General features: G+C 37.0%; 1 protein-coding gene across 1 annotated transcript in view; it reads right to left on the reverse strand.

The window, feature by feature from the left end:
* The window catches only part of ANKRD13C (ankyrin repeat domain 13C), a 62512-nt gene extending 44686 nt beyond the window's left edge, over positions 1–17826 (reverse strand). Inside the window, exon 1 of the mRNA XM_081144755.1 lies at positions 17054–17826. Within this exon, the coding sequence (XP_081000881.1) occupies positions 17054–17498 (445 nt within the window). The 5' untranslated portion in view covers positions 17499–17826. The remainder of the gene's footprint in view (positions 1–17053) is intronic.
* Between the last annotated feature and the right edge of the window lie 259 nt (positions 17827–18085).

Here is an 18085-nt window from a genome sequence, read left to right on the forward strand (position 1 = left end):
TGAAGAGTTTTTGCCAATAAAATGAGCTACACATGTATCAAGAAATCATATACAAGATAAAACAAGACTTGATTACTTTTCTAAGAAGTCTGTATATGATCTACCCTAATCTCATAGCTGGGCAAAACCTGCCAAGATGATTAACACACACACACACACACACACACACACACACACACACACACACCTCTTTTGCTCAATAAAACCTGAAGAGAATGGGGAATTGTTGACAAAGACAGCAAGATAGTATTTTATGGAAAATTTACAAGACACAAATTCACTAAACTTAAATTGTATCTATAAATAATTTTACCAAAAAACAAACTGTATCACAGTAAATATCTTCGTCTTAGTCATTAGAAACAACAGAAATGGCAGACTTCAAGATATAATTCACATTCTGGTTTTCAGAAATAAAAATTTGAAGAACAAATTTCCATCAGTGACTAGGCAATATACTCCCCAGGTTTCACACCTCAAAATTCAACCTAGCTGAGATCTGGAAACCACTATGATACAATTGTTAATAATCATACATTGAAGCATGTCCCAGAAAAGACATGATTACCAAAGTCACTGGTATAAGCTATTTTCCAAAAAGACAAACTTCAATCTCCCCAAAATGTCACACAATTAGGGTGAGCTATCGTCTCAAAATGCTATGTCATAATGTTAGAAATACTTATATGGGTAATAATAAAAACAAGTCCAATGAAAAGGTATTTTGGTTTTAGAACAGCATTGTTGATGTATATAATTCAATATGGAATACGCAATGAAGAAAAGTATTTTTCGCTGCAGATATTTTTATATATGAAGTTATTAAAACTGATTCTCTCTTCCCATGTTGAAATCATATACCTACCTCATAAAGACACTACAGAAAAACTCTAAGAAAAACAACCAAGCTATGTCAGTGAATTTTCTATTCCCCCACCCCTACCCCCACACCTGCAAAAAAAAAAAAAAGGTTAGGGACTTTCAAATGATTTTTCTTTATAAGGAATTCTCAGTAATATGCAATTTTTCTATTGACTAACATGTACAATTCAAACACTAAATGAAAATGCTTAACAACAATTTTAAATAGTCATCCAGTGATACCACATTAGGAACCATCTGTGGGTCAGTTCAGTAAACTATTCAGTGCCTTCAAAGATTTCAGCATATAAAAGGTTAAAAAAAAAAAAAATCACATATAAAAGATCCTGAATACCCAAAGCAATCTTAAGAGAGAACAAAGCTGGAGGCATCGTGCTCCCTGATTTCAAACTATATTACAAGGCTATGGTAATCAAAATAGTATGGCACTGGCATAAAAACAGTCACACAGATCAATGAGACATAACAGAGGGCCTAGAAATAAGCCTATGCATGTATGGTCAATTAATTTATGAAAAAAAGCCAAGAAGATACAATGGGAGAAAGGACAGTCTCTTCAATAAATGGTGGTGGGAAAATGGACAGCCACATGCAAAAGAATGAAACTGGATCACTATCTTACACAATACACAAAAATTAAAGTGGGTTAAAGACTTGAATATGAGACCTGACACCATAAAAGTCATAGAAGAAAACATCAGCAGTAAGTTCATTTTAATAATTTTAAAACAAATACCTGACCATGTTACACTTCTATTCAAAAGATAGGAAGCACCCCATATTTTATCTTTGACATGGAATAAAAAGTTCTTGATATTTCCTTTCTTTCTTCTATTTTCTTCCTCACTCTACATCTCATCTGAACTGCATACAGTATTCTCTATTAAGCCACATTCTCATGCTTTTACACACATTTTGTTAATCCTTCATAATATGCCATCTGTCTGGCATATTAATAGTCACCTTTCAGGACCTAAACATCACCTCTTCAGTGAATCCTTCTCTGGTCCTAGGCAATAAGATGCCTTATGCTCTCCTCCAAAGCTCTCCATACCTATCTATTTATTGCAGCACTTGTCATACAAAACTCTACTTTTAATTTTGTGTAAACATCTCTCTCCTTCATTAGATGTTAATCTCAGGATGACAAGATACATATTTTGTTCATTTATGTATAACAAATACTTTGCGTACACATGACATTCAAAAGTGTCAGTAAGCATTGGTGAATAAAGGCATAAGAAAAAGCTCTGCATATAGCAACAGCCTTAATATCAATAGTTACAGAAACGCAGTAACTAAACTGCAACAGGTACTACCTTAGGCAAGGGTTGCAAACTCAAATGTTTCCATGATTAGATAATGTAATTGTAAAGGTTTGGGTGTTTTCTCCTAAATAGTTAGAAGAATATACTTGTAAAACCATCTAGCCCTGGAGTTTCCTTTGAGTGAACATTTTTATCATCAGGTCACTGTCTTTAATAATGACAAAGGTACTTATGTTTTCTAATTTCTGTATTCATTTTGAGAAATTAAAATTTTCCAGGATTCTGTCCGTGTCATTTAAATTGTTCTTTATTGGTATGCATTTTGCTAACAATATCCTTTTACATTAATAACCTTAGAATTAATATATAGATGCCCCACTTTCACGCGTATTTGGCATTTGTGTGTTTTTGTCTTTTGATCAGTCTGAGGTTTATTAATTCTATGCACCTTTTTCAAGAACAAAGTTTTGGTATATTGCTAATGTTTATCAAATTCAATAATTTTTGCTCTTTTTATTATCTCCTTTCTTCTACTGTAGTTGGGTAAAATAAATTTAAATTGGAAAATTAAGCAAATTAAGTTGTTCTTTTTCAAAATTCTTGAAATGGATTCTTAGATGACTGATTTTTTGGCCTTTTTCCCAATATGTCTTTATCCTATTAATAATTTCTAGCTTAATTACATTGTGACCAGAGAACAGACAACATAATTTCAATCCTCTGAAACATGTTAGATTTGTTGTATGGCCAAATCTGGTCAATTTTTATAAATTCTTCCTCTATCTTGAAAAGAACATGTAACCTGCAGTTGTTGGATCCAGTTTTAATTCTGTTCATATTTTTCTTTATATTGACTTTATCTTTATTGTTGAGACCATTACAGATGTCCCCCGTTTAACCTCATTGATCCCCTCCACTCCACATCCACCCCACCGTTAGGTCCTCCCCACACCAATGTCCACATCCATGGGCCATGCCCATAAACATACAAGTTCCCTGATTAATCTCTCCCCAACCACACACACACCCCTCCTTCCCTCCAAGATCCCCTCAATTTATTTCAAGCTTCTATGTCTCTGGATCCACTTTGTTCATCAGTTTCTTTTATTATATTTCACATATAAGTGAGCTCATTTGGTACTTGTCCTTCTCTGACTGGCTCATTTTCCTTAGCATAATACTCTCTAGTTCTCTCCATGCTGTGCCAAAGGCCAAAAGGTCCTTCCTCTTCACAGCTGCATAGTGCTCCACGGTGTAAATGTGCCACAGCTTTTTTATCCACTCATCTACTGATGGGCACTTGGGCTGTTTCCAGATCTTAGCTATTGTGAATTGCGCTGCTATGAACATAGGGGTATATAAGTTCTTTGCAATTGGTGCTTGGGGTTCCTTAGGATATATTCCTAGAAGTGCAATCACTGGGTCAAATGGCAGGTCAATTTTTAATCTTTCGAGGAACCTCTATACTGCTTTCCACAGTGGCTGCACCAGTCTGCATTCCCACCAGCAGTGCACTAGGTGCCCTTTTCTCCACACCCTCGCCAGCACTTGTAGTCCGTTGACTTGTTGATGGAGCCCTTCTGACAGGTGTGAAGTGATACATCGTGATTTTAATCTGCATCTCTCTGATGATTAGTGACATTGGGCATTTTTTCATATGTCTCTTAGCCATTTGTGTGTCCTCTTTGGAGAAGTGTCTATTTAGGTCCATTGCCCATTTTTTAATCGGATTGTCTGTCTTCCTTTTGTTAAGTTGTATAAGTTCCTTATATATTTTGGATATTAACCCTTTATCCGATGTGTCATTGGCAAGTATGTTCTCCCATACAGTGGGCTCCCTTTTTGTTTTGTTGATGATTTCCTTTGTTGTGTAGAAGCTTTTTATTTTGATGCAGTCCCATTTGTTTATTTCTCTTTACTGTCTTTTTGTCAGATTGTCATTATAGGAGAAATCTTAAAATCTCCCACTATAATTGGAGTTTTCTATGTCTTGTAGATCTAGCAATTTTTGCTTGATATATTTTCAAGTTATGTTATTAAGTATAAATCAAATCTTTATATTTTCTTGGTCCAATAAACTATTCTTCATTATGAAGCATCTCGACCTCAGGTGTTTTCTGCTTTTTAACCTATTGTGATGTTAATAAAACTATAACAACTTTTTTGGATTGATATTTATATAAAATATATATTCCACTCCTTTCATTTTCAACTGTTATTATGTCATTACATTTCAGATGTGTTTCCAACTGCACGTAGTGAGGTATTTTATCATACAGTACAACAATAATTATTTTTTAACTGGAGCATTTAATCCAGTTTTACCTAGTATACTTACTAATATATTGGAGTTTAAATCTACCACCCTGTCTTATGTTTTCTATTTGCCCTGCCGGTTCTATGTTCCTTTTTCTCGTCTTTGTTACTTTCTTCTAGATGATTACTTTCATCATTCCATTTTGTTTTTTTATCTATGAGATGAAAAATATATTTTTTTATTTCGCTATTCTTTTCATTGTTATCCTAGAGATGCACTGTCTCTAGGATGTGGGTGGTCTACACTGACATGTGCCATCGTGAGACTTTGAAGACAGTATGAAAAACAAGAATATAAAAATATCTTCAATAATGTTTTATATTGATCATACTGTTGAAATATTTTGGATATACTAGGTTAACTGTATTATTAAAATTAATTTTATCTACTTTTTATTTTATGTGGCTTTTAAAAAATTTAGTTTAATATATGGCTTGTTGCACTTTATTTAGCTATTAGCACAGCTCTAGAGTTTCAATACACATCCTTGATTTATCAAAGTCTAATGTTAAATAGTACATTACCCCCATTCAGAGTTATGCAATTAACTTAGAAAACTAACTTCATTCCCTTTATCCAGGCTTTAATGCTGCTGTCATCTAGTCCCACATGGTTTTATTTTTACCTTATAGAATCAATATTCATTTAGATTTACTTACCATTTTTGTTGCTCTTCATTCCTTCCTACATCTCTAACCTCTCAACAGAATCACTTGTCTTCTATCTGCAATAAACCCTTCAGTATTGCTTTTAGTGATGGTCTGGTAAGTGAATTCTCAGATTTTTGTTTGTGAATGTCCATTCAACTTCAAATTTGAAGGATATTGTACTAAGGGTACAATTCTTTTTTTAAAAAAATATATCTTTATTGATTTCAGAGAGAGGAAAGGAGAGGGAGAGGGGGAGATAGAAACATCAATGATTTGAGAGTCATTGATCTGCTGCAACCCGCAACCCGGGCATGTGCCCTGACCGGGAATCGAACCCCGATCGCCTGGATCCTAGGTCGACGCTCAACCGCTGAGCCATGCCTGGCCGGGCAAGGGTACAATTCTTGATAGGCTGTTACTTTCTTGAGCATTCTGTTTGGCCCTATGGTTTCCTCTTTGTTGAGAGGCTAGCTACAGGACTTTCTACTGCTCCTTTGAAAGTAATGTGACCTTTTTTCCCCCAGACATTTCACTCCAATGTGGATTCCTTTCTTTTAAGTCTGCTTCGGTTGGACTTCTTGAATCTCTGAATTGGTGTCTTTCAGCAATTTTAGAAAATACTCAGCAATTATCTTTCCAAATATAGCTTTAGACCCATCTTTATCTCCTCTCCTGGGGTTCAATTAATGTAGAAGTTCTCCGATAATTTTTTTTTTTTTTTAATTCTTTCTCTGTCTTCTTCAGGATCTAAACTGTGATTTCAGTTATATTTTCCATTTAAGAATTTCTACTTGGTTCTTTTTTAAATATGTGATTTAAATTTTTATAGTTTCCACTTCTCCAATAAAGCATGTAAATTTGTCTCTTACCCCCAAGAACATAATGAGGCTCTGATGGGTCTGTTTCTCTTACTGTTTCTCCCTTGTTTTCATTCATGTTGCTCAGCTTCTGAGTTATCATGCTGATCATCTTTAATTATACACTGGACATGATATTTAATAAACTCTTTCTATAAAAGCCTAAGAAACAAATCCTCCAGAGACTTACATCTGCTTGGGGTACTAGACTACAGAATCAAATAATTCCAGCTTTTTTGCAGAAATTGACATGCTAATCCTAAAATTCATATAAAAATCCAAGGGACCCAGATATCTAAAGCAATCTTAAAAAAAAAAAAAAGTTGAAGGACTCACACTTCCCAATTTCAAAACTTGCTATAAATGCACAGTAATTGATACAGTATGTACTTGCATAAAGATATATGTATACACATCAATAGATTCAAATAGATCATAGACCTAAATGTAAGAGCTAAAACTATAAAACTGTTAGAAAATAAAACAAAGGAGTATATCCTTGTGACCTTGGATTAGGTAATGATTTCTCAAATACACCAAAAGTACAGCCACAAAAAAATAAATAAATTGAACATCAAAATTAAAATGTTTTGTGTTGCAAAGGATGACACGAAGAAAGTGAAGAGACAACCCAGAGAGGAAGAAAATACTTTGCAAGTCATATATTTGTACCCAGAATGTATAAAAAACTCTTCAACTAAATAATAATTTAAAAAAAAATTAAGGTAGGAAAGGCCCTGGCTGGTGTGGCTCAGTTGGCTGGAGCATCGTCCTGTACACCAAAAGGTGGTGGGTTCAATTCCCCATTGGGGCACATACCCAGGTTGTGGGTTCGATCCCTAGTCTGGGCATGGGAAAGAAGAAACCAAATGATATTTCTCTTTCACATTGATGTTTCTTTCTCTCCCTCCCTCTCTCTCTCTGTCCCTCCCTTTTTCTCTCTCCCCCTTCCTCTCTCTAAAATCAATTTAAAAAAAGATTTAAACATGGAGTCTGCATAGCCATTTCTCTGAAGATATACACATGGCGAATAAAAGCACATGAAATGATGCTTAAAATCATTAGCCATTAAGGAAATATATCTCAAAATTACAATGCAATACTACTTTGTAATTATTAGGATGGCTATAATAAAAAAGACAGATAATAAGTGTCAACAAGGAGGAGATATTGGAATCCTCAAGCACTACTGTTGGGAAAGTAAAATAGTACAGCCACTTTCAACAGTTTGGCAATTCCTCAAAATAGTAAATATAGAGTTACCATATGACCCACCAAGAGGTATATACCTAAGAAAATAAAAACATGTACACACAAAAACTTATATACAAGTACTCACAGCAGCATCATTCATAATGGGCAAAAAGTAGAAACAACTCAAATGTCCATTAATTAATGAATGTATAAATATAATGAGATACACCCATGCAATAAAATATTATTCAGCAATAAAAAGGAATGAAATACACTGGTACATGCTACAACATTAATGAACCCTGAAAACAATGTGCTAAATGGAAAAAAAAGCCAATCACAAAGACCACATATTGTGTAACTGCATTTATATGAAATATCTAGACAATCAAATCTAGAAGGGTTTTGTGTCATATTATATTGCTTCCAGGATAGAACACCTGTTAGTCCTCAATATAATTTCTGTATATAATCACATTAGATTACTGTTAATAAAAATTTCTCTCATAATCTAGTTTACTTGATTGTAGTGGCATTATTGTATTTTAACGAGTCAGAAGAGTTCATAGGTTTTGTTATTTCTACAACATTTTACCCAGAAGTAAAATCCATTTTCATTCAGTAAATATTTACTGAGCACTACTATGTGGTAGACACAGTGCTAGACATTAAGAGATTCAACCATTAACAAGCTAAAAATAATTCCTGCTCTCTGGGAGCTTATATTCATAAAAGAGAGTAAGAGAAAAATAAAACAAATAGATTGTGATAGGTGTTAAGAAAAATAACAAAGGATAAGACTGAAAATAATAGAGAGAAACATACTTTTTGATACTTTGGTCAGGAAAATCTCTATAAAAAGATAATGTTTAAAATGAGATCTGCCCTGGCTGATGTGGCTCAGTTGGTTGGGCATCGTCCCATGCATCGAAAGGTTGCTGGTTCCATTCCCGATCAGGGCACATGCCAGGGTTGCAGGCTCGATCCCTGGTAAGGTATGCAGGAGGCAGCCAAGTGATGTTTCACTCTCACCCAAATGTTTCTTTTCTCTCTTTCCCACTCCCATGCTCTCTAAAAATCATTAAAAATATTTTTTTTTTAAATGAGATCTAAAAGATAAGTAGGAACTAAGAAATCAAAGAATGAGAAGAAAAACATTCCAGACAGAGGCCAGAAATAACCTGTCAGATTCAAGGAACTGAAAGAAAACAAGGCCAGAACATAGAAAAATTGACAGGTTTGTACAAGATTATATCAGAGAAGTAGGCAAGGCCAAATCATGCAGGGCCTTGTAACTATGATAAAAAATACAAACTTTTAAGTGGAGAAGGCATTAAAAAATCTTGAGCAGGGGCACTGCTTTTCAGAGAGAGTGAAAGGGTTTGAGAGAGAAAAAGAGAGAGAGGAACAGAAGAAACATCAATGTGAGAGAGGCACATCGATTGGTTGCCTCCCGCATGCACTGGACCTGGGCCTGCAACCGAGGTACAGTGCCCTTGGCCGGAACCAAACCCAAGACCCTTCAGTCCGCGGGCTGACGCTCTAACCACTGAGCCAAACTGGCTAGGGCAAAAGTGGTGTTATTTTAAATTCTTTATTTAAAAATTAAAATAGCTGGTGTGGCTTAGTTGGTTGAGTATCATCCCATTCATTGAAAGGTCACTGGTTCGATTCCCAGTCAGGGCATGTGTCCAGGTTGTGGGCTCTCCATCCCAGGTCAGAATGCATGCAGGAGGCAACCGATCAATGTTTCTCTCTCACAAAGATGTTTCTTTCTTTCTTTTCTCTCTCTCTCTCCCCCTTCCCTTCTTCCCTCTAAAAAGTCAATTAAAACGTATAAAACCTTTTTAAATTATAATAAATTTCTTTAATGGCTGGCTTAAAGATTTTTATTACTGTTTCTGCATTCAATTGGTATAAATGTTGTTTTGGTTTGCAGTATATAAAGAAATCCAGATTCAGAATATATGCAATTGAAAAAAGAAGTATTTTGATAGCCTTTTCCAATAATTGGGTATATTCTTTGACACTACAAAACTCTTAGTAAATGGTTATGTCTTAAAGGTTAGTTGCAATATGAAATTTAAAACCACATCAATAACTTTTTGTACTGTGTTTGTTAAATTGAAATCCATTGGTTTCTCTTGTATTTTAAATAGATCTTTTACCGATATATGATTTTGTAACATCATGCACTGATCATCTGAAAAATACTGGTTGACTGAGTTACACAGATCTTCTAAATGTTAACACATTTTACTATACAAAATTTTAAAAATTACTGCCTGGCCGGGCGTGGCTCAGCAGTTAAGCATCGACCTAGGTTCCAGGTGATCAGGGTTCGATTCCGGGTCAGGGTACTTGCCCGGGTTGCGGGCTACGCAGCCAATCGATGACTCTCTCATCATTGATGTTTCTATCTCTCTCTCCCTCTCTTTCCTCTCTCTGAAATCAATAAAAGATATATAAAAAATAAATAAATAAAAATTACAATTGGTAGTATCACCAATCTAATCAGTACAGTCTTTAAATACTGGGAAACTGTAAAGCTTAAAGTGAGAAATCTTTTCCAAATACTAATTTTTGTTTCAAAGTTTGACTTTCTTCACTGGCAATAAATACTGTCGATTGTTTTCCTTGAAGTCACAGGCTCACTTCAGTTATTTTCCAAAAAATGTCTGCCAAATATCCAAATTGAAATAACCATTGTCTGTCTGTAAACTGGATTTTTTTTCCAAGTAAAAAGGGGGTTTTGTGACAAAAGCAGCTAGTTTGGCTTACAACTCAAGCAACTATACAACTGTTTTCCCTTATTTTCTCTTTAGTATGCAGAACAACATCATGCATAATCCATATTATGTTAAAGAAAATCAAAAAGATATGTACTTGAGATTAAGACAATAAAATTAATAATTTCTACAGCTTCATCAAAGACATTAAGAAAAATGGCCTTTTTAATTAAAACTGCATGTCTACTGGCAGGCTGGTGCCTTGATGCATGCTAAGGTTCTAACAATTTTATCCACTACTGCTTTTGTACCATGAGCAAAAAACGTCAGCACAGAGAGAAAGGCAAGCGATGGCTGTGTATTATCACAAAAACAGTTTTGACTTGATGTGCCCCCTAACTTGGGAGCAAAGCAGGAAATTACAAGTACTAGAACCAACATAGCTCCAGCCTCTACAGACACCTTCAAGTCTCATCCAAGCAAGGAGTAAGGGAGAATTTCTGCATTTTCTCTTATAAGTGTTACTATACTATATACTAAATAAAACTCAGACATGTGCATGTTACATCCAGTCTGTCTTCAACTCCTAACCAGCTCTATCTACCTTCTATTTCCAGAGCTACTCTCCCTTACTAAAATAGCATAAGTTGACCCGTGCCCATCCAAGTTTTTGCTTCAGAGAACAGCCAGAGTTTTACTCCTCTACTCAAAATCCTCAAATTGCTTCCTATGTTGCTTAGATAAAAGCCAAAATCTTTAACAACAGTCTACAAAGTTCCCCCGTCACCTCTCAACCTCCTATCTCCTTCCACTCTACTCCTTGTTCCAGCCACACTGGCCTTCTCCCTATTCCCTGAACATGGTACCTTTCTCTGCATTTGCTGTTCTCTGCCTGAAACTGTTCTGCCAGATATCTGCTCCTTAACTTTTTTTAGATAACTGCTAAAATTTATTTTATCACTGATGTCTTCCCTGAACCTGACTTCAATGAAATACTTACTATCTCCCCTCTCCTCTCTATTCTCCTCATCCTGCTTTATTTTACTCTATATTTATCATGACCATAAATTTCTTGGTTTGTTTATTATTTACCTTTCCCCCTTTAAAATGTAAGCTCTAGGAGGGCAGGAACTTTGTTTTGTTCACTGCTATAAACCAGACCTAAAACAATGTTTATCACATATTGTGAGCTCAGTATATGTTACATGAGGGAATAAATGAACAAAGAAAAGGGAAAAAATTACAAAGAACCATTAGAATAGTGTTAAAACCTGTTTTCACTCTCCAAAACACATTTCACCCCAGGACAAAGCAGGTCTCCACAAGAAAGTCAACCAAAGGATATATACACATAAGAGAATATGCAAGACTGCACCCATGCTTTTATATAATTCAGTACAGTGCTGAGTAAGAGGGAGCATGCATTAACATGCCTGATAGATATCTACCACCAAGAATCCAAACGCACTGAACTCAGTTACACCAGTAGCAAACTACAGATGACTTGATCAGCCAAATAGACCTCATCTTGTAGCAAACTAACAGGCAGTATAAATTCAAGTATCAGATAAAACCTCAAGTGAAGTCCTGAATCCAAACCTCAAAAACAAGAATGTCTTCTGTTGTAAGGTACTTAATACCAAAAGTGAGAGCAAGATGTTGCTATTAATGGGTATTACTATTATACGAGCCTTCGGAGTAAAATATTTTCAAATGCAGTCTCCCATTTGAGACTGTAATGTCCCAATACATTATTACATCTACCTATTTCAGTAGTTTAGTAAATAGTATAATTTCATAAAAACCAGTTTGTAGAGAAGCATGGTCTCAACCTCAGATCTGCTTCCTAATATAGAGATGGCCTTCTCATTTTGCTGATAATCTTCAGGATTTCAATAAGAGTAACAGGCTCAACAATAGATGAAATGCAACTAAATCATACAATTAAACCTCACATATCCCAACACCACCATTCACAATCTTCAGTTAGAAAAAAGGACCTTTTCTTTTTTTCCTAACCCGATTTTACATGCTTCAGTCTTGCTCTAAATCTGATTCTTCCAAATCACCTCCAATGAAATAAATGGTATATATATGAACAGGAACATAGTGTCTGTCTACCTAGCCCCCACCCAATTTTTGAGAAACAACATTCGTTTTCTAGAACCCAAAGCATCCTGACAATTACACTGTACTCTGCATTAGATTCCTATGACTTAATAGTGACATTAACTTGGGGCAAACATACTCAATTCTCCAATGAGTCCTCCAGATTTCTTCTGTCTCACAGAGGATGCCCAGGACACATCACTCATTTCTGCTTCCTTTTTTCCCCAGAGTGGAGGGTCAGAATTCCAACTCCTATGGTAGCTCAGTGTAGGAAATAGGAGAAAAGGATTCCCCCCTCTCTCTTCTGAGGTAGCTCTGCAGATGTGTTCATATCACAATTCTAAGCGGTAGGTCACATTCTATAGTGCTAATGATGACGCCATCAGGAAACAGAACCACTTAACCCATGGACAGTCCTACTCTGCTGGAGGTGCACATGAGGGAAGAGGTGAAAGGTGGAAGGTCATATCCATATAGTCATTAAGATCAACTGAATCAACCCAATAGATGAACAGAGTGACAGGATTCAGCACATCACCCTCATATCCAGTGAAGGTGTGTAACACTTTAATGGATTATCTTGGGTCTCCAGAACCATTCCAAGGAAAAACAAGGTCTGCTTTTCAAAAACAAAGTTCAGAAAAGACTACAAAACATGAGGAGAAGAGATATACAACTATTAATGATCTTTTATTTTAATATGTTTTTCTTGATTTTTTGAGAGGAAGGGAGAGGGAGAGACAGAAACATCAATTGGCTGCCTCCTGCACGCCCCCTACTCGGGATCAAGCCCAAAACCCGGGCATGTGCCCTGACCAGGAATCGAACCAGCGACCTCTTAGTTCATGGGTCCACACTCGACCACTGAGCCACACTGGCCGGGCTACTAGTGTTCTTTTAAAGATGTGCTATCATAACCCTCCAGGCTAAAACTTCACCTGAGGCTTAATTCAAGATTTTTGCCATGCAAAGTTTAGCTTTACAGTTATTTCTTCTCATACAGACATATCACGCATTATTCTCTTGCATCACCTACTATAAAGATTTTAGTGACAAAAACAGAGAAAATAATATCAAAAGGGAATTTAAAGACTTATAGAGAATAAGTCAGAATAAATATACCATATGAACACCAAATAGATTTGCCTCAATTCTCAGCTACACATTAATCATTTCCTTATCACTTCAATGAGTTACTTGCATTGGCAGGAATACTCTAAATTGAATTTTAACTTAAATTTGAAATCTATAATCACTGTGTGAAATAGCTTCAAGATGATTACACTACAACTCAGTAAAAATAAAAATTAACTGTGTATAGAGAAAATGGCTTATCGCATGCCAGGCAATGTAATTAAAGGCAGTAGAAACTGCCAGACCTCTCAGAATAGATCAGAAATTGTTCATCAACTAGAAAAGGCTGGTTTGAGCAATTTATATATCAATGACTTTCATTTTTGACACCTAAAAGCTTCTGACTAATGGCCAAGAGAAGGTGCTTAACTTCTAAGGATATGTAACTCAATTAAGAAAAAAGTAAAATTACATGTTTAACAAATAGGAAGTGCAGTCAAAATCAAGAAAGTCTTCCATATGCTTCACAGTCTCAATTCTAAACGTGAAAAAGAAAATCATGATGCTTTGTTTAACTACCAATGGCTAAAAGTTATTCAGGAAAATCTTAATACTCAATGCGAAAAATAGCTGAGACTTTAACTTTAATTCTATGCTAAAGAAAAAAATGGTATATAACTAAAGATGTATCCAAGATATAAAATTTAATAAATTTGAATACATTTAATGTAATGGGTCTTTTTACCCACCAAAAAAAGCTGTTACTAAATATACAATGAGTCACAATCATTTGGCATATCTGAACACAGTATATATATATGATATTATGGCTGTTACTGTATTTAACTTATATTTCAAGAGATTTGTTTACATCCAAATACAGTAGTCCTCAAAATAATTGATGGCTCAAAAAAAGCAATTCATACTCAACCAACAATTTACCACAAAAGAAAAGGCTCTATCCTTGCTCCTATTCAATTTAACAATAAAAAAGGAAGAATTAAAAAAACTAGAGTTTCACTAAAAGAAGATGATTAAAATTTTCATTTACTTTTTTAACACACACATAGTATGTACTGTGTTTCAGGGTCCACTCTAAGCACTTTGTAAACAATGTAATATGAAGAATGGATCCAGAAGTTAGGAATGTTTACCTGAAGATAAGGAGAACATGATAGCTCTTGTCAAATATCTAAATGACTATCATGTGAACAAGGTAGCCCATTTATCTGTGCCATTAAATAAAAAAGACACAAAACAAACAAGAGTGAGAGATTTGGGCTCGGTAGAAAAACTATGAGCGCTCTCCAATAGCAGAATCTCTCTACAAGCCTACTATAACCATTAAATGGGAAAATATATATTAAAACACTTTGCTGTAAACTGCCACATACACATTAGAATTGACTTCTTTGCAATATATCTTTTCTATTTATCAACAGAAATATTTATAAAGAGGTTGATCATGGGCTTTGGAGTCCTAGCTATTAGCGCATTTCTCATCTTTGCAACTTACCCTAAGTATGCAACTTTAGGAAAGTTTTCTTTAAAATAAGGATGAAACTATCTGCTTTGCAGGTTATTGTGAGAATTAAATATGATAATGTGTATAAACACTCAGCATAGTGCTGACACACTCAATAAATTCTATCTATGATGCTATGATGATGATGACCACCATCATCATCTCATCATTATAATGTGGAAGGAATCTCTACAGTGAATATAAAACTATGTGATATGGCATGGTATGACTGTATGGCTCTGCTATGCACTGGTATGAGTGTATGATTCTGCTATGCACTTGTCATGTTACAACAATCCAAATATAATATATAGCTTGTTTCTGTCTGGGTGACTTAAAGAAGCATTTATCTTTTGTAATTTGAAAGGGAAAATATTCTAAAAAATCTAAATGAAGTATCCAGGTTACTAAAAATCAAGAGTAAAAGTAACAAAATATAATGGGGAAATGATGCAGCTATAGAGGAAAAGGGGATTAAAGAAGTACCATATTAAATATAAGCTACTCTTCCTAGGAACCGTGACTGCAGGACATGAGAATGTATACTGAAGGAAAAAAAACCAATTAAACATTCCACAGGTATGCGAATCACTGGTTACATCCATCAGAAACATCAACAAATATAAGGGTAGCTAAGCACAATGCAAACATTTGGTATATCAAGGCAACTTAAAAAGTAAATTTCAGTGGGCTAAGGGCAAGCGTTTAGGGGTATTTAGGATTCCAATTACTTTGAAAAGAATTTGTATTTTAACAAACCAGCTTCTAAATGTTGCATTATAGAATATGGAAGCCCAATAATCTTGCAATTCAGTACCATTTGTGATCAATGAAGAAAATCAGTTCTAACATACCATACTATTATATTTAGTCATATTCATCTACCTCTTATTTGAAAAGGAATTAACTCTAAGAAGGAATCTTTCTTTCAAAGGCAATGGCCATAAAATAAAACAACTACTATGAAGACCAAATCTGAAAAACTTCTTAATAATTGACTAGTGACCCATAGCTACAACACTTCTCCCACTAGCAACTCTTTCCCAAAGAGTAAATTATAATTACAATCAACAAGCAATATTATTATGCTAATTGCAACAATAGTAAAATAATTAAATAAATTATATGTAGGAATGAAAAAATGGGTGCAGTTTCCAGGTATTTGATTTATGATAAATGACAGGTAGTGATATTATTACAATATCACTAAATTCAGAATTCAAGTGCAGTTGTTGAAAAACAACCAACAGAAATCTTACTTCAGCTCAATTTTTGCCCTAATTTTAGGTAAGAAGCCTAGAGTCCAATGGAATTGACAGCTTATTCCACAGGCAAGTATTTTATCAATGTATTATATTATTTTGAGCAGAGTTCAGTGTGTTCTAACTGAATGTATGCAACAGTCATGTTCAGTTAAAAGCAAAGTTAGCATCATTTGCCACTTACCCAGTTAAAATGGTCTATTTATGAAATGTTGAAAATATCAGTGTTTACATTCATTTTCATTAATAAATTTACTTTGCTTAGAGGTCAACTCAATCACATTGTTTTTAGAACTTAAAAAAACTGGGGGGGGAAATCAGCTGACAAGTCAAGAAGTCAAAAAGTAGAAATAAAGCCCTTGAATAACAAATGATACTACATTTTGTCATATTGGCTTTGATGAAGTTACTATGAAAAACGACAGTACTATTTTTAGTCACAGTCATCAAGAGGAAACATTAATATTAGCAATTGCCTATTTTAAACACGCAAAAACCTCAAAACTCCACTCCAACAAAATGTTAGCTACTCAGAAGTCACTTTACTTGCTCTAGGTTATCAACTGCCAAGAAATTTAAACTGTGTGGCTTTCAAAAATCAAAGCATTCTATAGTCCATCTTAAATGCAAAGTGCAGATACTTTGTATCAAACTAAGTTTCCTAAAAGCAGAAAAACAACAACAAAGAAACAACAACCTGGCAGGTAGGAATCACGACCAGTTTCAGTCAAGCTGGGGTCTGAACCTCCCAACTTGGTCAGGAAGGTAGCTGAGCAATATATATAAGTCCAAATTCAAGATCCCAAGGTGGGAGATGGGGAGAGAAAGCAAAGAAACATAGTTCCATAAACAAAGGAAGAAAGCCAGGGTGGATGAGAGGCAACCTAAAATTTCTCATAATCAAGAATCAACACACATTGAAGGCCTGTCTCAAAGACAAGCAAAACGGCTTCTTACAGGAAACTTTGAAGCGGGCAAAGAGGAAACATTCCTTTGCACCCACAAGAACCAATCCCCTGACCACCGGCATGCTATTACTGAATCCGTCAAGATTTACGGGCATTTGGCCCGGATGGTGAGCAAAGGAAAGCAGGGTCTGTTAGAGGAGAGCCTAGGACTGGAAAGGCCTGGGGAGGCACACCCTAGGATCGGGAAGAAGAGGTGGAGAGGGGCGAGCACTCCTCACCGTGATTATCTTTCTGCCCGATATTGTGCGTGCGGATGAGAGAGGACAGTCTCCTTACATCCCCCTTGAAGACGCACTCGTGCACTGGGTAGTGTGCCGGGCAAATGCCTCCGTCTGCGGCGACAGCAACGGGGCCGGTGCCCGCTAGAAGAGTCTGGGACTGGGAGGCGGTGGAAACCGAGGAGTTATGCAGCGGCAGGGCCGGCGCGCCTGGGGGATTGGAGGAGGCCGGAGCTGTCTTCAGCTGGAGCCGGTGATGATGGTTACTGAAGATCTTATGACAGGCTTTGCCGCCCTTGCCGCCGCCGCCGGTGCCGACCCTGCCTCCAGTAAAGGTGCCGCCGAGGGCAGCCGCCGCTTCTTCATCCCCAGGCTCCAGCAGGTCCCCCTCCTCTTTGCTGGGCTTGTGGTCCCTCCGCAGTGAGCGGATCTTCTCTCCGGTCATCGCCGCCAGGGGCAGAGAGGGGTCCGGGGGGCTCACCGCCGGCGACGGAGCAGGCGCTGCGGCGGCACAAGACGATTAGAGCGGTGGCCGGGCGCCTCCGGCGCAGCATGAACTCCCGGCGAGCCCCCGAACCCGGGACAAACGCATCTCCCGGGGGAAGAAGAGCAGGCTCTCGCCTAGGTACGGAAGAGCGCGCGCTCGCTGGGGGGAGCTAGTGCTCAGGGACCCACGACGCCACGATCCCGGTCCCCGCCGCCGCCGCCGCCACAGCCTCCGCTGCCTCAGCCCGAAAAACAGGGCACTGCCATCTTCCTCCGGCTTCTCTCGCGAGAGCTCCCCCGGGAGGGAGAAGAAAGGAAACACCGCGATAGGTGAGCGGCCCGCTCCCTCCCCCGCTCTGTCTATTCCCGGAGCGAGGCGGAGCGCCGACGCCTGCCGCGCCCCGTGATTCCGCCTCCAGCTGGGGTTTCCGAGCCAGAAGACGGGGAGCCGCACCCGCTGTGGCCGCGGAGGTTTGATGCATCTAATTAACAGTGACCGAAAGCCTCCGACCTGTAGGCTTCCCGCAGAGGGCAGAGCGACGCCCC

Source organism: Miniopterus schreibersii, assembly GCF_964146895.1.
Source record: "Miniopterus schreibersii genome assembly, chromosome: 8".
Classification (NCBI taxonomy): Eukaryota; Metazoa; Chordata; class Mammalia; order Chiroptera; family Miniopteridae; genus Miniopterus; species Miniopterus schreibersii.